The 22,144-nt window shown below is 40.4% G+C and overlaps 1 protein-coding gene across 2 annotated transcripts in view; it reads left to right on the top strand.

Moving 5' to 3' along the window:
- LOC123976281 (neuronal membrane glycoprotein M6-b-like) overlaps positions 1 to 22,144 on the top strand; it is a 54,412-nt gene that overhangs the window by 10,620 nt on the left and 21,648 nt on the right. The window contains exon 1 of one of the 2 annotated variants that reach the window (XM_046058293.1): positions 15,323 to 15,455. The exons of the other annotated variant lie outside the window; for it this stretch is intronic. Coding sequence (XP_045914249.1) covers positions 15,386 to 15,455 — 70 coding nt within the window. The 5' untranslated portion in view covers positions 15,323 to 15,385. Of the gene's footprint in view, positions 1 to 15,322; positions 15,456 to 22,144 lie in introns of those variants that run through there. 2 annotated transcript variants of the gene reach the window in all.

Below are 22,144 nucleotides of genomic sequence, written 5' to 3'. Positions count from 1 at the left end.
TACAGTGAACTCATTGTCATGTTCAAGAAACCAATTTGAAATGATTCGAGCTTTGTGACATGGTGCATTATCCTGCTGGAAGTAGCCATCAGAGGATGGGTACATGGTGGCCATAAAGGGATGGACATGGTCAGAAACAATGCTCAGGTAGGCCGTGGCATTTAAACGATGCCCAATTGGCACTAAGGGGCCTAAAGTGTGCCAAGAAAACATCCCCCACACCATTACACCACCACCACCAGCCTGCACAGTGGTAACAAGGCACGATGGATCCATGTTCTCATTCTGTTTACGCCAAATTCTGACTCTACCATCTGAATGTCTCAACAGAAATCGAGACTCATCAGACCAGGCACAAATACTTTGCTGCATACCTCGGTTGTAACGAGTGGTTATTTCAGTCAAAGTTGCTCTTCTATCAGCTTGAATCAGTCGGCCCATTCTCCTCTGACCTCTAGCATCAACAAGGCATTTTCACCCACAGGACTGCAGCATACTGGATGTTTTTCCCTTTTCACACCATTCTTTGTAAACCCTAGAAATGGTTGTGCGTGAAAATCCCAGTAACTGAGCAGATTGTGAAATACTCAGACCTGCCCGTCTGGCACCAACAACCATGCCACGCTCAAAATTGCTTAAATCACCTTTCTTTCCCTTTCTGACATTCAGTTTGGAGTTCAGGAGATTGTCTTGACCAGGACCACACCCCTAAATGCATTGAAGCAACTGCCATGTGATTGGTTGATTAGATAATTGCATTAATGAGAAATTGAACAGGTGTTCCTAATAATCCTTTAGGTGAGTGTAGCTCCTGGGTTTAAGAAGGTTTTCTGCTCATGTTCAAAATTTCTGCACATTCAGAATTTCTCATAAATATCTGTGTCCTGTCCTCTGACATGTCAAGAAAAAAGTTGTAATATTACGATAGTGACGTCATCATTTAATTAGAATTTATATTATTTTTTAACTCTACCAGTCCTGTACTTGTGATCAGGCAGAAATCGTACCACAAATCCACACACATTTTAACTTTTTAACATCTTAAGGCCAGGGACATGTCATTACTTAACTGCATTATTTTGTGGGGTTTCAGTGTATGGCAGAAAAATACCCAAGCCAAGATGGAAGCCAAGATGCTAACATATCAGAGTTTAGAGAAACAGCAGCTCCCTTCCTGCTCTTTATTTGGTTTAAAGAAGTTTTCTTCAACCAAACTCGTATTACATAACCTTTCGTTTGCCAGACAAGTGATGCTTACTGTTTAAAAAATGTAAATATACATATAAAAACCTATTTTTAAAAAAAACAAACTCACACAGTTTTAGTATTGGCATTAGCTTACTGTGGCTGCAAATTTAGCTCACCAAGTCCCATGACCCTGAAGCAGTGTCATTTCAGTCTTGACGACCGAGAAGCCTGTATTGGACGTAGACGGACACAAATAGCTCTCAGCGGACAGCAGTGATTTCCCAAGGATTGGGACACCAGATATGTAGGTCATGGTGAGGTCAACCTCTGGGATCAGAGCTCAAAGCCTGATAGTCAGTGTCATTGCTTCACAAGAGGGATGCATAATGGTCTTAAGCAGCGTGTTAAAAGGTCAATGCGGTGCCTGTAGTGAGGCTGAGCATCACACAGAAGATGAAGGAGAAGACTAAAGAGACAGTAAATAGCAGTATTGCTCTTTAATGCTGTACATCCCTCCTGTACTTTTTGAACTTTCACCTTTTGGAGAATTTATGCATCTTTGATCATTTGTTGGTTGTATGAGGAGGGACAGATCTAAAACATGCAAGGACAAGTGGGACTCCAGGACAGGTTTTGGAAACACTACCTTAGAGGCATGCATTGATGCACATTGATGGGATCCTTCATTTAATAACAGCCCAACTGTGCTTTGAGCTAAAGGAATGCTAAGATGCTTACTGACAATACTGAAGTTCAGCAGGTATAATGTTCACCATCGTTTAGTCTGTTAGCATGCTTACACAGGCAGCAAATGTTAATTCTTTGCTAATGAGCAGTAAACACAAAGTACAGCTGAGGCTGATGGAAATTATATTTATTTTACAATGGATAACAGTTTGAGCTGATAACAGCATGTAATGAAATGTCAGAGCACCACTGAAGTTCTTACACTTCATCCTGTTGGGGACTTGAATGTGCGTACTAAACTGAATGGCAATCCATCAAATAGTTGTTTAGATTTCAGGCTGCACCAAAATGGTGGACTGACCGACTGAAACAATTGTTAAAAATAATCCTGCTTAGTCTTATTGGGGCTAAATGGGGACTTACTGCTGCACCTGACACTTGACATGATGCATCTTGTTGCTGATTGCTCCTGTTCAGAGGGGACTGACTTATTTATTTACACCCCAATTTAACTGTCCACGGGATTATTCTCCCTCTGATGCTTTCAGGCAGCAACACAAATTTAAACACACTGGCTGCATGTCAACAACATAGCCTTCAGCTGAGCTGGTCGTAGGAGTAAAATATCTGATACAATTTCTTTCAGTCAGTCTCTCTTCGTGGTTATCTTATAAATTTGGTTTTGGTTTCTTGCTCTTGGCGGATTCAAGCGAGACCACATGAGAAGTTTTCGAGGAAGCGATAGTATCGCTAAAAGATCTAAATCAGTGCAGCCTAACCAGCGGCGTTCAATGTCTCCATGGCAACAGCAGAGCCCGTATCACTTTGAGATCAGTCTGCTCTGATGTTGAGGATGTGACCATCACGAGAGGCTCAGCTTGTGGAAATCTTTTAAACAGAAGTTTAAAAATCAATTTGAAGCCAGCTATGACTATTTTTACAGGGGTTTCCAGAGACTGCTGTGCCCTCCTTTTCTTCTTCTTCATCTTCATCTTCTTCATCTTTTCTCCCATTAAGTTTACATCTGATGACATGAAGGAGCTGCAACGTCCTCATTACATCAAGACGACCCCATTTGGGCTCCACTTTCTCTTCTCTGTCTCACTGTAATGAGGGAAGACAGGCACTCGTGGGCCTTCCATTAATGGACGCCAAGAGTTGGGGAGGCAGATAAGAAAGTTTCTTACTGAGCTTTGTCTGAAGTCCAGCAATTGGTTAAAATTGCCAAGATGATACATGATTCAGCAAAATCAGAGGGTGCCTGCATCAACTTGAATGAGACAGCATTTAACTGACACTTACACACATGCTCACGCAAAACAAACACACTGTTTAAGGTTCAAACTACTTGCTGTGTACATTATCTCTGGTGAACTGTCTTTGTCCTCTATCTACTCTAAACCTTGCCTTATTGTTTCTCCTTTCTCACATAATCATATGGCTGAAGGGGGATTATATGTGAATCTACACACAGTGTTCGTGTCTTTCATATGAGAAACTGCACAAATCTTTTTCTCTCTATCCATACACCCATACAAATGTGAAACAATGCAGGTTTTTTTTTAGCTACACTAGCGGTGTGGGTCTATTGCTATGTGGCTCGGGTTGGTCCACCACTTTAGTCACAGACAGAAATATCTCAGCACCTTTTGTAGAAACATTCATGGTTATCAATGACTTCGGTACTCATCAATTTCTCCTTTAGTTGCAACATCAGGTTGACATTTGTTGTCTCAATGACTATTAGATGGATTGCCATGAAATGTGGTACAGATATGGATCCCCTGGCTTTTAATCTAGCATAATAATGTTTGTTGTTGTAGCATGTCTACTTATGTTTTAATAAACTTATGAGAATTAATACCAAATTATGAATTTTAATATTCAGAAAATATTAATTCATAAAGATTCTCGTTTCGCGGGGCACCACCTGAGATTCAGTTCGCCCAGGGTCTCGGGATTCCCTGGGTATGGTTAATAATTATACAATTATTCACTAGTGATCAGTTAGTTAAAAATCTCTCAATTGTCTCATATCGAAGGGGTAAATTCTCATGACAATTCCTTGATTACAGTGAGATTTATTAACTAACTAAGGTGACATAAAAATGTGGTTAAATATCCATCAAAGAAATAAACAATGGCTAAACAATGAGAATGTGGGGTTCTATTGTGGGGAGAATTTGACTCACACGGGAAGAAGAGAACTAATGAAAGCAGTTAGTTGATACTAACTCGGTTAAATTTGTCTACAAGTTTTAAGGACTAAAGATAATGGATTAACAGGCTATTGGACATCACTGATCACAGAATGCCAATTGGTTTGCCTTACTGTGGGTCGTCAGCCTGCTTTGGCCTGTTGCACGGGTCCCCACGCTAGCTGCCCGATTCCTGGCTTTCTACTAGGGAATCTTCCGGGGGTTCTCCGCGTCTGAATGAAGAAAAACCCTCAAGTGTTGACCATCCTCGGTCTGGCAATTAGGCCATTCTGTTTGGATGGCCTTTGTTACTGCTGGCGGGCCCGCGTGGTAGTTCCGGCTTCAGTGGGAGCAGTGTAAGTTAGCTTGACGAATAAAGCTTAAAAAGAACTTGGTCGTTCTTGAATTAAACTAGTGTAACTTAACGGTCTGATAACTTTTACCAACAAAAGAAAAGAAAAGAAAAAGCAAGTAAAGGTGCTCTAAACGAGGGAAAAATCAAGGTCGCAGCGCTTCGCATGTGTGGCTTGAAAACTAACAAAGGGCCTTCTCTGCGCTGGGTTGAACTTCTTAGGGCGTTGCCAGGAGAGGGGGCACGCTGGGCGTGTGCCGAAGAGCAGCTGGAGAGAGCCAGACAAGAGCGAACAAGAAACAGCGAGACAGCGTGTGTCGCTGCTTTTGTCTGTTGGGGCGTGGTTCCCAGAGGGCAGTCCTTTGTTCCCCTGAGGGAGGTCTTTTCTTTAACTTTTAATATGTCTATTCAAAAATCTATTTGCGCGTATTGTAATCAAATATCTTCCCACAATCAAACCTTAATTGTCAAACGGGTTTACCGTTCTTAGTTTTAAGCATTTGATAAAAGGGAAAACAATTGTTAGTTAAACCTTGAGGTTAGCATTTCCTAGGAATCACATCAGATGAGAGGAACTTAACTAGCTTTCTGGATATATTGGCTGTTACACGTTCTTAGAGAATATGAGCAAGATACACGAATGGCATCAGATTATGGACAAGATAAATACAGAGTGACATTTATACATTAAACGGCATTTCAGACGATGGCCTGTAATACTTATTTTATTGATGACATTTCTTTATCATATCCTTTCTAAAGGAAGTGTCATAAAGTGCTGGGAACAAAGCATTTGTTACAACATGAAATGAATAAAGGTCAGGGATCCTTGCTGAAAATTAAACACTGCAAAATGAACTTGTTTAGATTCTTTTTCAACAACAAATAACACCAACATGATAACATAACTACTCAAATGGAGTGGAGAGACCTAGTCAAGTAACTAAAAGATTATTTAATTAAACAAGTTAATGCTTTGAGTTTTGAGGAGACAGTACTCTTTGTTTACACAGAGGAGTTCAGGGCTGTCCTCTGGTGTCCTGGAGTTCCTCACCAATTTCAAACTGGGTGTGAAGAGGAGAATATCCTTTGATGTGAGGTAATTAAACAAAGAGGGAGGTCAGTTGCCATGGTTATGTGTGTGGGGGGCAGTTTAGGGTTTCCTGCCCTCTTCCCAAATGAGTTTTGATAGGCTGTTTGTAATCTCTGATTACTCTTGTTATTTTAACAGTCAGGCACAAAGCGTTATCTGGCTGCGGCATCAGAGGTGGCAAGTTTTACGATCGAACTGCCCAGAAACAGCACTTAGGGAAAGTACCTTTCACCTCCTCCTTGGAGTCGCTTCAGCTGTCTGTTGAGGGTTGATATCTCAAACCCCCTCCTCTTTCTCTCAGAGAGGGAGAAGGAATTTTGAGTCCCCAAATGATTTGATATAAAATGCACAAATCCACAGTTTGTTCACAACTTTGTTTATGACCAAATACCAGCCAAACTAAAATTTTGTGTTAAGTGCGATTCAGCAAATGCATGTTAACACGCTAAACTAAGATGGTAAACATGGTAAATATTATACCTGCTAAGGATCAGGGTGTTAGCATTGTGAGCATGGATATAGACTCTTAGTTTTGTTGGATGACTTCTTCTGTCTTTAAGGACAAAGGAGATCCATGAGACGAGTCAATGAGTAGATGGTGTGCAAATAAATGAGACAGACGGGTAGATTTTTCATGTTACAGTTTTTTTCAGTTGCTAAGATGCAATGGTCACAACTGAAGCCACTTTTTCAAAACTCTTCACACAGTCTGCATTACCAACATGCATCTTGGCCAAACAGTTAATCTGACCTCCAAAAGTCACTTAAATCACCAAAACACTTCGTACAAGTCTCAAAATAGACTCGTTCAACCAAAACACTGGCAACAATTCTCATTTAGAAAGCATACAGTCTCACTCATAACACACTGACCTACAAAACACTAAAAACAGGGAGCATTACATAAATGAAGAACTTTTATCTTTGAAGCATGAGCGAATAAATTAGGTTTTCATTATACAATAACAACAACTTATTTTAACTTTGACGGTACTAAAGTATATGTAACAAGAAGGCATCAGAAAATGCAGCAATTTCCTTCAATATCCTTTATTTGTTCCATATCTCTGGATAGTATTGTAAACTGTGAAAAATGTTACTGTAAATTTAAACAAACCCCCCCACAAATTTCTGGAATTCCAGGGCTGCGAACAGTAATACAAATAAGAAACACCTCAAAAACTCATTATGTACACTACTTGAGGGTGCTAGTCCTCCCTCTCTGCCGCATTTGGCCACAAGTTCTCACCAACATCACATCTTATGTCTTCCCTGGCGATGCATCTTGGAAAGTATCTTCTGGAATGTCTAATCCAACCCTGGCAGTCTTCAGGAGAAGTGTCTCCACATCCCGCATTCATGGCATCCAGTAAGGTTATCTGGTCATGTGGATGGTGGTCATACACCTTCCACCTCCATGCAGAGAAAAACTCCTCTATGGGGTTTCGGAAGGGGGAGTATGCGAACCAGTTTGTAACTGCAGCAGAGTGGTGGAATGCCACATTATCCCACACAACAACAAAGATAAGGGAGTTTCTTGCTCCTCTCTCCTCCGCTGGCGCAAGGCGATTAAGCAGGTCATCCAGGAAAGACATGAGCCTCTCCGTATTGTAGGGACCAATGAGTGGTTTGTGTAACATCAAACCATCATTGGACAGTGCTGCACACATCGTGATGTTAGCGCCTCTCTGCCCTGGGACATCCACGGTTGCTCTCTGTCCGATCACATTTCTTCCCCTGCGGCGTGTTTTTGCCAGGTTGAATTCAGCTTCATCCACAAAGATGAATGTATGTGCAGTTTCCCTGGCTTCCAGCTCCATTACTCTCTAAAATACAGTAAATACACAGTTTTACAGGACTTCACATTATGCATCAACGGGTATGTTCTCTGATTGATTATTGAACAGACATCTTACCTGGACATATTGATAACGGAGTTCTTTGACACGTTCATAGTTTCTCTCGAATGGTACAGTGTACAACTGCTTCGTCCTTATTTTATGTTTCTCCAAGACTCTGGCAACTGTCGTTGTGCTGACCGAATTTACATTTCCAAAAGTGATATTGCCTGCCTTCTAAGATTTTCTACTTATTTTAATCTGGTCACTGCAGAAATGCAGTACATTTACCATCAATCTGTTTTGAATGTGTTTTTAACAGTTTTGGACACAGTGTGTTAGCATTGGAAAGATGTGCTGCAGATATACAGTGTTTTGCAGGTGGTGAAGTAGTAATGAGAATAGAGTTCATGAATTTTGGAGAAAGAGGTCATTGAATGCATTTTGTGTGAAATCAATGAAAAATGATTCACAGTTTGGTCCACATACACTTCAGTTGCGCTGACTGTGTTAATTTTTGACAATGTGACTTCAGTTTTGACCAACGCAGGTTAGCAAATGAAAAAAACACCAAAACTCTTTGGTGTTTGAGCTGTAGTAATTCTCAATTTCCCAGAGATGATTTGTTGTCTGCCAACCACTGTGATATCTTTTTATGCACAGATATTGTCAGTTTAGCTGTGTTGCGAGGTAACTGAATATGGGTTGAGAAATCCTTCTTGGAATTCCAACTTAAAGAGACATTTTGTTGCATTTTTTAGTAGAAACTATGAGATTTCCGACTTTCTGACGTCTTTGGAATGCAATATTAGATAAATGTTTGGGCCACAAGTACTAAACATGTGTGTGTGTGGGGGGGGGGGGGGGGGGGGGGGGGGGGGGGGGGGGGGGGGGGGGGGGGGGGTCTGTGTGTGTCTGTCTGTGTGTGTGTGTGTGTGTGTGTGTGTGTGTGACTGGGTGATGGTGAAGAGTGCCAGCGAGCACTGTATCTCATCTTCTGGACAAGTCCTTAATCTGTGTGACCCAGCAAGGGATTATGGGGGTACTGGGGTAGAAATGGGACTTGAAACTCACCATTCAAGCCTAATAACTGACAGTTTATAGTGTTTGTGCATGTTTATGTGTGTTTGTGAATAATTCTTACTACAAATTAAGACTTTTTCTTCCTGCACATCATAGTAAATGTAAGAAGGGCACCACAAACCAGTATAGGACTAGTGGAAATGTAGTAAGGATGATTGGATCAGAAATTTTATATATCTATATATATATCTTTATATATATATAGATATATATATAATCCCTCATGTACATATTTGTATTTCACATGAAAATAAATTGAAAAGACCATTCTCTGTATTAAATTGTGTTTAAGTAATCATAATAGAAAAAAAACAAAACAACTTTAACTCAGAACAAAGCAATTCATTAATTGACAGTGGTAAAGTAATTTATCACATTTGCTTTAAAGCTGAATTATCCAACCAGATGATACCACCAAACCTGTAATAATATGTATTCACATAAATACACATACATATTTATTAATAAAAATAATTCGCATGGCAAAATAGGTCAAAGATGAGGTGGTCCATCACTTCTGTAGCTAAAGAAGTACACTGGGCACTAATGACTGGCTAATGACACTTGAGCCTAAATGTTTATTTGTCCTTATTTAACAAAACATTGTACTATCTCAGCTTTTAAACTACTTTATGTGCAAACTCCTGTTTTTCCTTTGATCTTGTTGAACGGTATGACTCTAATACAGGTTCATTTTGCATACAGATTTCAGTAAAAATGCTGATTACAGTTTAAACAATAAATCAAGTCAATCGACAGAAAAAATAACCTGCAACTGTTTTGATAACTGATTGATTTAGACCATTATTTAAGCAGCAGCGGCAAATATTCTCTGGTTCCAGCTTCTCAGTTATGATGATTTGCTGCTTTTCTTTGTCTTATCTGAATATTAATTTTCTGCTTTAATCTTTAATCCTAAAGTGTTGGTCAGACAAAACAGGCAATCTGTTACTATGATCTTTTTTTGCTAACTTTTGTTTTTGTGCATTTTCTGGACCAAACCATTAATTGATTAGTTGCAGCCCTAATAATAATAATAATAACTTTATTTGTAGAGCACTTATCAAGTATGAATTGCTTTCACAGAAGATAAAGAACAATTAAAATCATAACAGTTAAAAGGACACCAAGTCAAAGCATGCACAGATTAAAATGAAAATAAAACAATAAAACTGCTAGCCAATCAGATAAAATCAGAAAACGCTTTCCTGAATAAATACATTTTCAGGCTAGACTTAAAAGGCACCGACTCGGACATCCTGATGTCATCCAGCAGATTGTTCCAGAGCCTTGGGGCCCATACTGCAAAGGCTCTATCTCCTTTAGATTTTAGCCTGGCCTCAGAGATGCACAGGAGACCCCTGCTGGAGGATCTCAGGCTACATACAGGTTCGTACGGGGTGAAGAGGTCACGAATATATTCTGGAGCCAGGCCATTAAGAGCTTTAAAAGTAATCAATAAGAACTTAAAATCAATCCTAAAACAAACAGGGAGCCATTGTAAAGAGAATAAAATCGGGGTGATATGGTCGTACTTCCTAGTTTGGGTTAATAACCTAGCAGCTGAGTTCTGCACTAATTGTAGGCGGTTCAAAGTTTTTTTACAGTAGTCTAGGCAAGACGAAATAAAAGCATCAGCATCTCTGGCATTTAAGATAGGTTTTATTTTCGCAATATTTCTAAGGTGAAAGAAGCATGATTGGACAAGCTTAGCAATGTGTTCTTCAAAGCAAAAATTGCTATCAAATAGGACACCAAGATTTCTGGCAACAAGCGTAATGTAGGTAGACAAATGACCAATAGAGGGTATAATCTGATTAGTAGTGTAGCAGTGTGCTGGGGACCAATTACAAGGATTTCTGTTTTATTAGAGTTGAGTTGTAAAAAGTTTAATGACATCCAGGCTTTTATGTCAGTCAGGCAGGCCTGGAGGGAACACCGCAAACTGAGGTCAGTAGGCTTTACCGGGAGGTATAACCGCATAGTAGTGGAAGGGAATACCATATCGGCAGATAATGTCACCCAGGGGGAGCATATGAATGGAAAACAAAATAGGTCCGAGAATTGATCCTTGCGGAACACCGTAATAAACAGGAGAAAAGGTGGATTTAACGTTGTTAATATACACACAGTGCTTCGTGTTAGATAAATACGAGGTAAACCATTCCAATGCCGTGCCAGAGATGCCCACCCAACGACTCAGTCTATCTAGCAAGATGCCATGGTCTATTGTGTCAAACGCTGAGGACAAGTCTAACAGCACCAGAATTGAAGACATGCCAGCGTCCGCGTTCAATAGCAGGTCGTTAGTAACTTTTAAGAGAGCAGTCTCTGTACTGTGGTGAGGGCGGAAACCAGATTGGAATTTTTCGAAAAAGTCATTGTTCTTCATAACTTCAAGGAGCTGCGTAGAAACAATTTTTTCCAGAACCTTGGAAATGAAAGGAAGTTTTCGAGGTTGGTGGGATCAAGGCCTGGGATTTTTTTTTAGGACTGGTTGAACACAAGCACATTTAAAATAATCTGAAAGACAACCAGATGACAGTGAGCTATATTATGATTACAGTTTTTCTCAATTGCTAAAACACTAAACCCTATTGTCTGAACCAAATGCTCAGTTGCCTGAACCCACTGATTGAATCAATCACTCTTTTGGCAAAACCATAAGCACTTTTCACCTGTTTAGACACAACTTGCCAACACATTTTCATTGTGATGCACCCGTGCTGCATAATGGTGAGCACAGGTGACAAAAGTCAAACACAATTAAAGCACAGGTGTCACCACTTGAACACAACAACTCAAAATTGATCACACTTGTGGCTAATGATGTGAGGGAACATATACAGTAAGCCAGTTCAGAGAGCACTGGTTAGTGAGGCCCTACAATGGATAGAAATCTGAGAGGAAGAGTTTGTGTGAGAGGAGGTCGAGGTGGTCGAGGTGGTCAGCGAAGACAAAGAACAGTAATATCTGATGAAATCAGAGCTACTGTGATTGACCATGTTCTTGTCCATGATATGAGCATGAGGGAGGCTGGACAAAGGGTACAACCAAACATCAGTATATTCACTGTGTCCACCATAATCTGAAGATTTAGAGAAGATAAGAACAGGTAATTACCTTTTTTAGACGTTATAGTACAGTATGTAAATGTTGACAGCAATTACTGTATGACATACTATATACTGTACCACAGTATACTGTAAGTAAATATATGTTTCAGTACATCACTGTACCAATGTACTGTAGTATTGTAATGGAGGGTTGGTCTAACTGTTTGTAGGCCTAGTATTCCATGCATATTTTTTTGTTCTCTTTTTGTAGAATTGAAAGACTGCCACAAGGGGGTGGGAGGACAGGTATGTTCTCCCCACACCAAGAGACCCTAATTGTTGATATGGTCCGTGAGAGCAATGCCATTAAACTGAGTGAAATTCAGCAGAAGATCATTGAGGACCATGTAAATTTTGAGGGTATCAAAAGTGTCAGCCTCTCTACTGTTGATCGTGTCCTCAAGCGCAACAGACTGCGCATGAAACAGCTATACAGAGTGCCCTTTGATCGCAACTCAGACAGAGTCAAAGAGCAAAGATTCCAGTATGTGCAGGTTGGCATATATCCAGACACATTCAATGTTGATTACTCTAAGTAGTGATTTACTGTAGTGGCCTAAATCACTTTTTCCATATCACTTACAAAACTATATCTATTTATACAGAGGGTTTTTCAACTGGATGCAATGGAAAGACCCCATGAATACATCTACATGGATGAAGCTGGGTTTAATCTCACCAAAAGGAGAAGGAGAGGCCGTAATGTGATTGGCCATCGGGCCCTTGTTGATGTTCCTGGGCAGCGTGGTGGCAATGTCACATTATGTGCTGCCATCAGCAATCATGGGGTTGTCCACCATCATCCCAACCTGGGGCCCTATAACACTCACCAGCTCCTCATTTCCCTCAATCACATGTGAGATGCTCTGTTAGGGCAGCAGGATGAGCATCCCATCTATGTTGTTGTTTGGGACAATGTCAGTTTTCACAGAGCCCTCCAGGTTAGAGAGTGGTTCAATATGAACCAAGGTTTTATCAATCTTTGCCTTCCACCGTACTCCCCTTTCCTAAACCCCATTGAGGAATTCTTCTCCTCATGGCGGTGGAAGGTTAATGAACGCCAACCTTACACCAGGGTAAATCTCCTGCAAGCCATGGGACTTGCCTGTAGTGACATAGGTGTGGAGGCATGCCAAGCCTGGATATGGCATGCTAGGGGTTTCTTTCCCCCGTTGCCTGGCCAGACAAAATGTGACCTGTGATGTGGATGAAGTCCTGTGGCCTGATCCAATACGGAGACATGATGCTGTGGCCGGGTAATGCACTTATTTGTATATTTTTGCACTTTATTTTTACATGGGCTTACTGTACACAAGTGGCAAACGCATAAGATTTCTGTTTGTGCTACGTGTAAATGCACAAGATTTCTGTTTTGTCTTTTGTACAAGTGCTAAATGCACAGGTTTTTTTTTGTTTTGCAACATGCATTTAGCCTACAGTGAACAATAAACATTTATTTCTCCAGCTTCATGTCCTGAGCATCGTGTTTTCTATTTTTCTACGTAGTGTTTAGTGACTGTTCAGTAGTGTTTTTAATTTTGATTGACTCGGGAAAAGGCAGCTTTCAAGAAATGTGTCTTAGCAATCGAGAAAAACTGTAAGAGCAAACAGGAACCTAAACTATCCATGATTTTCAATAAAAAATTTTGTAGGGATAATATCCAAGGGGCAGGTGAATGGCCTCATCTTTGACAGTCTCAGTGAGTTCCAATAAATTAGTCCATCTGCGCTCAGCTTTTCTACATTCCTGTTTACAATTTCTAATAGTGTCATTTAGCCAAGGCTGCTGAACAGATTTTGTGTTAGGTCTAGCTTTCAGGGGGGCTATAAAATCTAAGGTGGACGAGGATGAAGAATTAAATAAATTAACTAGGTTATTTGTATCACAGTCAATTGGGATCGAATTGTTAGTTGAGTTAAACTGCGTACAGAATTTCGCTGCACTGTGCTGATTTAAAATTCGTGTGTACTTTGGCTGGGGTTTGACAGTGTTAGCTGTCACCATATCACAGAAGAACATAATAAGTTTGTGATCAGATACAGGCAATGGTAACGTGATAAAACAACAGTTTCTTAGCAGCTAGCGCTAACATTCTGGCTCTGTTTCCAAAGTTTGCTGTCTTTCAAGGAAATAATAGTTCTTACTGTACTATGTATGTCCTGTCTTTGATTCTGTTTCTGTGTTCACACAGGTTTTCTCGTGGCTCAATATCAGAGAGTCATTCAAATGTCAAAAAGTCAATGTGATAGGTCACCGTCTTTGACCAACATATGGTGCAGAGTGGGTGTTAATTTCACCCTTGGAGTAAATGGAGCTATTAAATGACATATATGTCATGTAATCTGCTCTGGTGTCTGACGTTTTGTTGGATGAAAACATCAGGGCCTGGTGTGTGTGTGTGAGGTGGGGTGGGGATTTCCTGGACTGTTGTGTGGACTGAGCTTTGTCTGAAACAGGGCCACGTGGGCCTGAATTAAAACCTTATTTAAGAGGATTCAGGACAGATGGCGTCCCATTGTTTGAGGATGTGTTTATTATTAGAAAACGGGGTGAATGATGGAAACAGTCCCTCTTCCTCCCCCCTTCTCTGGTTAAACACACCACACCCACTTTTAAACATTTTTTAGTGATTTCTCATTGGATTGTGGGATATTGCACTCAGCCAATCAGCATCCCCAGAGGCAAACAAAGGGTCCCCTCTTAAATAAAGCCAGGCACGTGGCTGGTAAAAGGTGATTCAATCATATCAATTTAAGTGAAGCTGTTTTTCCACAATAAGAAACCAATATGCAACCCACACATGCTAAAGTAGGAAATTAAGCATCCTCCTCTGTGTGTGTGTGTGTGTGTGTGTGTGTGTGTGTGTGTGTGTTCTTTATTCTAATAGCAATATCTTGACAGCACTGGGAATGAGTGTTGGATCTTGCTGCAACATGCTCACTAGCTTGGTGTGACTTAAACATCATCATAGACAAACACATCTCTCCTCTTGAGTGCTGATTGGACGCCTAAAAATATCTAACAGTGTTTAATTAACTATAATGGGTTTTTCATCATCAGATTTAAATTTTTATGTGAGCGAGAAAACTAAAAACCACAGTCAGTCCTCTCTCCGCCTCTCACCCAGATTCTCAGATTTGTCATACACTTACACTCTCTCTTATAGCACTAGATCTTCTTCTTCTCTCCTTTCTTCCCTCCCTGACTCTCTCTCAACTCACCAGATGGAGAGGGGGTGGTGAGAGTGGTTGTGTGTGTATGTGTGTGTGTGTGTGTGTGTGTGTGTGTGTGTGTGTGTGTGTGTGTGTGTGTGTGTTCATGCATGCATGGTTACCCATGAGTTTGCATATTTACATTTCCTTCACATTTTGTCCTTACATCCTCATCTGCTTCACTGAGAGAGGAAACCATTGATGCAACAAAATGCAAATGCCATTTAGTGAAGAAAAAAAGTGAATGGTGGAAGAATAGACCCTATGAAGAAGTATATAACACCAGGAACATCATTTTCTCCACAGTCAAGAGTGGTATTAGGGACCAAAAGGCGTTATCTGGCATCATTCGTGGGCGCTAATCCGCATGTGCGACATAAATCCAATCTGACAGCGCCTTTGCATCTTGAAACTGGATTGTTAATATACATATAGAGACAGTGCTAAGCTTCAACGGGGAGGAGGGGGGTGTACGAGGCGAGAGAGAGAGAGAGAGAGAGAGAGAGAGAGAGAGAGAGAGAGAGAGAGAGAGAGAGCATCAAGTCACCAGGATAGGCTCCACCATCCACACACTGTAAGGTACAAGTGCCACAAGGAGACTATATTCTGCTAAAATAATGGATGGGACAAAGCCGGCCATGGAGTCCAACGCGGAGGAGACTCAAGACGAGGGACAAGAGAGCAAAGGTACGCTCAATCAGCCGCTGACATTTGCGCGTTTGGTGTATTTTCTTTGGAGACATTTGCGTCTGCGCCAGCCTGAGTGGTTTAACCTACTTGCAATGGCTTCTCGCTTGTGCGCGACACAATAGCGATGCCTTTTTGTTTAGCCTCTCACCTATTTGAGGGGCGATAACGAGAATATATCCTCAATCCCGAGAGCAATTTGACGTTTTGTGTATTATTTTGCGCCTGCAAAGGGATTTGGAGGCTGATGGAGGAGAATAAGAGGGTGGGCGGGTAATGGGTTGTGGAAGGTGCACGTCTGGTTTTATGGTGCATACATTAATGCCAATTTGTTTTTTGCATTGCTGCACCATGGCGATCTTAATTCTGCCTAATGAGCGGCTAATAAAGGAGGCTGTGGAGGCGGTGCGCTGCGCTCTGTGCACGGCTGCATTGTTTTCCGTCAGGTGTGAAGCAGCCGCTTTAGGATCCTCCCGCCGCATCCGCTCCGATTATTATCGCAGATTCCCGCACACAGTAGCACGGTGTCTGATCTGTCGACGACGCTGCAACACTCGAAGCCTATGTGTCTTGTGTGACCGCAGTAGTCCTGTCCATCGGTCTAGCAATAGGCTGGAAAAGAAGCGAGCAGCGGTGCACTTGGCACAGGCTGATGCTTGTGTCCATCACAACCCCAGCAGCTGAGACATGTTATTGGAGCCTATGTAAGGTGCACACACGTTCAATTCTGGCTTTATTAAAGATGCTCTATGTGATATAGTAAGATGACTCTGTAACAAGCATCCTTTAAATCCCACAGTATCACAAAATGCTCTTTAAACCCAACTGGCGTCCTTGCATGCAAAATAAATGAAGATAGGTAGGCTAAATAGTAAATGATGTTTTACGTGCACACCAAAGAGCAGCTTCAAATTAATCGATTTTATCCAACCAAACTGTTGCTGATTCTTTCTTTAATCTGCTGTGGGAATAGTGTAGGTGTGTCTTTGTGCACTGAGGGACTCAACGCCCACGCCAGAGTGGATGTGGACTGATTTGTTTTCATTGTGGCTTGGTAGTAAAATCACCTCCTTCAGTTTGGAGACAGCACTGTTGTTAGTGAAGGAACTCTGACAACAGGCTGTTTGTTAGTTGTGGTCATCTTGTTTACAGACCCACTTGAATGTGAATACACAGATTACCCACATTTTGTCTGATGTAAATAATGATAATGTAGGAAATTAAGGGTTAATTAGTTTTTATTTAAAAATCAATGTTGCATTTGATCTGGCCTTTTTCCCCTGATGGCTGTTGGAGAGCAGGAAAGTTGATACCAAGTCCAAGTGCATGGGCCTGGAGGGGCATTACGCACACTCACCTCACAGCAATGTGCAGGGTTTCTATTGTTTCCAAGGGTTTTTCAGCTTCAGCATATATAAAATGGAATGAATTTTCACCATTTTCTAAAGAGATGCTCAGATTTTTTTGCTACAGTGTTAGAAAATGGCATGACATTTTACTATTTCAGGTGCAAATATTCACAGTTTTAGCTTCAGCATTGACACAATTACAGGAAATGTTAAAATTTTGGAAGCGAATATATAAACAAATTGCTCCACTGTTAAAAAATGTTACTAATTTGGAAGCAGATATTAAATTTTTTTGTTTCAGATTTACAAAATGGCAGGAAATGTTAGAATTCTGGGAGCAAATAATCAGATTTTTAGCTTTAACAATACAGTTTCTATCCTGATTTAAAAGTCTGGATATTATAATTTTGTGACTTCAGTGCCAACACACTTTCTCTTAGACAACATTATCTGTAGTCCCTGCAGCACTGCCACAGTAATATTGCTGGGTCACAGTCTGTCTATGACGTAAGGTGCAAGAGAGTGGGGTGTCCCACTCTGATGTGATGTTTTTAAAAAGACATTACATCATCCTCTCCTGGGGCATGGTGTAACACACAGGCCAATGTCCAATGAGAGCCTTTACCATTTAACTTAAATTCATACATTGTGGGCAAGTCTGTTTGACCCTGAGGATAGTTGAGCAAGAGGGCGACCATATTTATAGTTAGCAATTAACCCTCTAAATTCTTAATCACATTGAAGAAGTGAAATTATTGTATGTATGCGTTCACCCAGTTCCACCACTGTTGCCTGGACTGTTGTGCTCCAGGTGTGATGTTGCGCAACCAAATCCACCCACCCAACGTACCAAAATAGACTTGGTTGGGGAATGGCCTGTTTGTCGGTGTAATCATCTGTGTGTGCCTTTGACATCTGGAATGTGACCATCAGCTTATAGCATCCGTTAAGAAGCTGGAGATTTACAGTGGGGGCAAGAAGGCGAGTCATGTAAGGAGCTTGTGTTGGTGTGTGCCAGCGCGGCCACTACTGCTTCAGTACAACACGTTTCTGATTGTAAAAGCAGATGTAGGAAGTTTTGGAAGAAATACAAAATTATTACTCTCAGATGCATGATGTGACAATCAAACACTTTGTATAAAATGATGCAGTAGAGAATCATCTTGTATTTACTGTGACATCTGAACTTTTCATCTGACAAGTCATGCTAAGTTTTAAAGACTCTTTGTCTTTAGTACTGAGTATGTAAAGGTGGAAAAATCAAGTCAAGACATATGTCTAGGTTTATATCTAACAAAATAGGTCCATTTCAGTATATTTGATACAAAACTTTGACTTGAGTCTCCTCCTCTACTGTGGCCAATTCAATCCAATTCAGTTATGTAAGCTATCGATGCTGATCTGTAAGCTAAGGATTGTATTTTAGTGCCAGACTGGTAAATGGTCCATCCCCATACATGGGCCATTATATGCAAATCGCATAAATCTCTGCATCAGCATATGCGTTGGCCAGTAAGTAACAAGAGATTGCAGTAGAAAAATGACTAAAATGTGTTTGAGTCATGTTTTCCATCAAAAAAGCTATTAATTTTTCAACTAAAAATATCTTGCTCATTATATTAGCCTGGTTATAATTCTTAAAAAAAACAAATTTAAGGGATCCTTATGATCCCTTTGATCTATGTGTTAAAAAACAAACTTTTTCATTTTTTTAGACCCTCAAAATTCCTGAATCAGGCAACATTGAATAGGAATAGTTTGACGAGAGTTAGATGAGAAGATTGATACTGTTCACACACCTGTCTGTTCAAAATGAAGCTAGAACCAAGAGATGGTTAGCTTAGCGTAGCATAAAGACTAGAGAAAAGGGATACAGCTAGCTATTACGTTATATTTTGTTTCTTTAAGCCACAATTATTTATTAGCTAAATCTTTTCTTTACCATGTCATAAATATTATAAAGAAATGGGACCTGAGCCCCTTTGATATACACAAGTATGATTTATATAGAGTAATTTGTCTTCACAGGATGCATTAGCATCAGGTACTACGTTCACAGTTTTGATGTAAAGAGCATGTTGATTAGCTGTGACTAAATTAGATATTTTAATTATGGTAAACAGTTAATGTTCTTGATTGCACCACTACTGTGTCTCTGCACAGTGTCTCTGCGTGGCATTGAGCTTAGAGTAATTACAAACTGGAAAATGAACACAGAACACAGGGAGGGTTTATAATCCGAGGGACGGGGTGGTGGTGGCGTCTGTGGGTATGGATTGATCTTTTTGCTTGATTGCGTCCTATAATCTCTAATCTGTATGTCTGCAGAGGTACACTGTGCTCAGGACTGGGATAACGAGATGTCAGCTACGCTCTCTGAGGTACAATTATATCTGATTCCATTAGTAAGACAGTTTGATTAGACAAAGCAAGCACCTCCCACAGGAAAGGTTTTGTTTTTACCTTTAATGTGGCTCCCTAAAGCGGCTTTGAGGGTTTAAAAGTGCCCATGAGTGCATTTTAAGTCACTCTTACTGCGTCTGTCTGTCCTCCCCTTTGTTGTAAATGATTGGTCTGTTGGTCTGTCACCTTTCTTCCCTCCATTTTTGTGTGTGTGTGTGTGTGTGTGTGTGTGTGTGTGTGTGTGTCACTCTTACATAACGCGTCAGTAGCCCGCCGACTTTGGTTGTGATGTTTAGATGAGAACCGTAAGAGATTACATCATCGTCGTCTAGAGGGGTGCAGGTTTTGTTGAATTTTCTGCATGGAAGGGCAGAGCTTGGCGCAACCTCTGAAGCACAAAGAGAGTTCCTCTCAATCTGTCTTTCAAGTTTCTTTTTTTCCCGGTAAAATCTGTGATGTTTGGCCAGAGCAGGGTCGGATATGAAGATTCTGAGCTAGACAGAGTTAATGCAAGGTGTTTTCAGATGAAACGTTGACAGAATTAAAAGGATGTGTGGCTGGAAATCAAGTAAAGGTGATCAATGAGGAGATTGGGGCCAATTACCATTCAACCAGCAGAAACTCCAGGATGTTACTGGACACATCCAAGAAATAGCGAATTATTGTTATTGCACATAAGTTTTTGTATGGATTAAACAGGCAAGATAAACTGTTAATTATTGAACTTTAGAGGTGCTTGTTAATTATTGACCTTTAGAGGTGCTTACAGGTGGCTTTACCTTTGGACAGAGGACAGGCTAGCTGTTTCCCCCTGTTTTCAGCCTTTATGCTAACTAAACGTCTGCTGCCTGTAGCTTTATATTTAATGTGCAGCTATGAGTGATATCAATCTTCTCATCTAAGTCTCAGGAAGCAAATAAGTGTATTTCCCAAAAAGTCATGTAACTGCATTACATGATCAAGCTTAGCAGCCACTACTTCCCACTGTTAACCAGTATGACTCTAAAATAGCATAAACCCATCGTTTTCTGCATTTCTTCATACCACGTTTACATTTTGGCAGTGATTGGTTGAGATTGAGAGGATTAAAAGTAGCTGTCATAAAGGAAAGGGAATATGAATCAGTGGTTTGGTCGTTTCTTTTGTTTGTTTTTTCCCACTTGACAGTGTGCTGTGCAGTTTGCTCCTTACATGTACGGAAACCTTGACAGTGCTGGAGTTAGTATTTATTTATATATACACATTTAGATTAGGGATGCACCTAAATGAAAATTCTTGGCCAAAGCCGAAACCGAATATAATGAAAAACTTTCCCAAATATAATTTAATAAAAAAAATTTTTATCACTGCATAAATTAAATAGTCAAAATGTGCTTTATACTCAGTGTTTCCCACTGGATTTGGAGAGACTATGGTGGGTGGGTCTGAGGCCCGAGAGGGTCCGGTAAAGTAAATTACATGTGTCCATTTACTTTTAATGGACACATGGACACTGTGAATATTATCCAATTAATCTTATTTCCATACTTTATAGACACCTTATTTTGAATACAGGACATTGTCACACATGTATCCTCGTGCCAAACTCATCAAGTCTGACCCAATTTGATAAATAATGTTGTATGTGGTTCTCTTATCGCGTAACATGAAGACTTCAGGTAGGACTTTCCTACTGCAACACTTGTCTTTGTAAAGTGAGAAACTGACAGGATAAAGTCACTAACCTGCTGGTCAGCTCGCTCTGATCCCTTTCAGTGGATTTACCATAAAGGCTTGAATACGCGCGCACGCCAAATTTAGGTGGGGCTAGCTTAATCGCCTTCTCACAAATGAGTGACTGAAACACTAAAAGCGGGTCAGACCGTTTGTTGCCTTTTCTAAGAAGTCAGCCACAGATGGTGGATGTGCTAGGAGACAATTCAGCAGAACAGTCCATATCTGAGGAGTTGTAAGTTGCAAGACGATTAAATGTGTAAGAAATAGGATAAAACAGATTTCTATCACACAAGTTTTTGCTTGTCTTTTGAAATACCTTTACCTCCTTGGGCCTCTGAAAATCCTTCAAATGAAACAATCTAGACTTTGAACTCGCCCACAATAAGACATAACGGCTTATAGGCAATCGTTAAAGTATTTTTTTAAAAGCATGAATGCCAAATGTGAATATATTGAATACTTATTTTATTGAACAAAAAATTAGCTCATAGTGAAAATAATCATAAACTGACCAAAACCTCTGATACCTCTTCTGATATCAATTTGGCAATTTTGTACCACATAACAGGCGTCATTTGAGAGGGGGAAAAAGCACCAGCAACACAGTCCAGCTGAGCCCAGGTTGAAACCTTGAATCTAAAGTCCGACCCCTGTTTCATGATCAGATGACAGGAGAAGAGCTGACAGCTGACGTTTGTGTTGCTGAAAAATATTGGACAGGTTACCTTCCCTGCTCTCTTGACCTTACAGTAGATCAAGCATAATTTGTTTCATGTCAAATATAACATTTTAATACTTTATGGATCATTCTTGCTGTTGCAAAGGCATGTGAGGACTTCCAGCTCCTTTTTTGAATGAACATGTTCAGTGTCGTTATGTCTTGTAAAGTCCTTTGCAGGCCCAAGCAAATAACTGCTGGCACACACACAAAACCCAGGGAGCATCTTCTTCACACTGTTTAGTGTTAGGGTAGTGAGAGTTATTATTAGTCAGTCATTATTCACCTCTTGTATGTGTGTACTAACTTCAGGGTACAAAATAGGTAAAATTCCATTCAAAAATTAATTGATAACAGTTTGGTTTGGTTGATGCTGATGAGCACAAGAAAAGTACATATTTTGATTTTATTTTTGATCTGTTGTGATTTTTTAAACCACATGGCTTTTTCTGAGCCATGCAAAGAGCCATGCCAGACTTACAACCTGCATGTCAATCCAGGAC

This window comes from Micropterus dolomieu, linkage group LG01 (assembly GCF_021292245.1).
Source record: "Micropterus dolomieu isolate WLL.071019.BEF.003 ecotype Adirondacks linkage group LG01, ASM2129224v1, whole genome shotgun sequence".
NCBI lineage: Eukaryota > Metazoa > Chordata > Actinopteri > Centrarchiformes > Centrarchidae > Micropterus > Micropterus dolomieu.
This window is presented reverse-complemented; position numbering and strand designations above follow the sequence as displayed.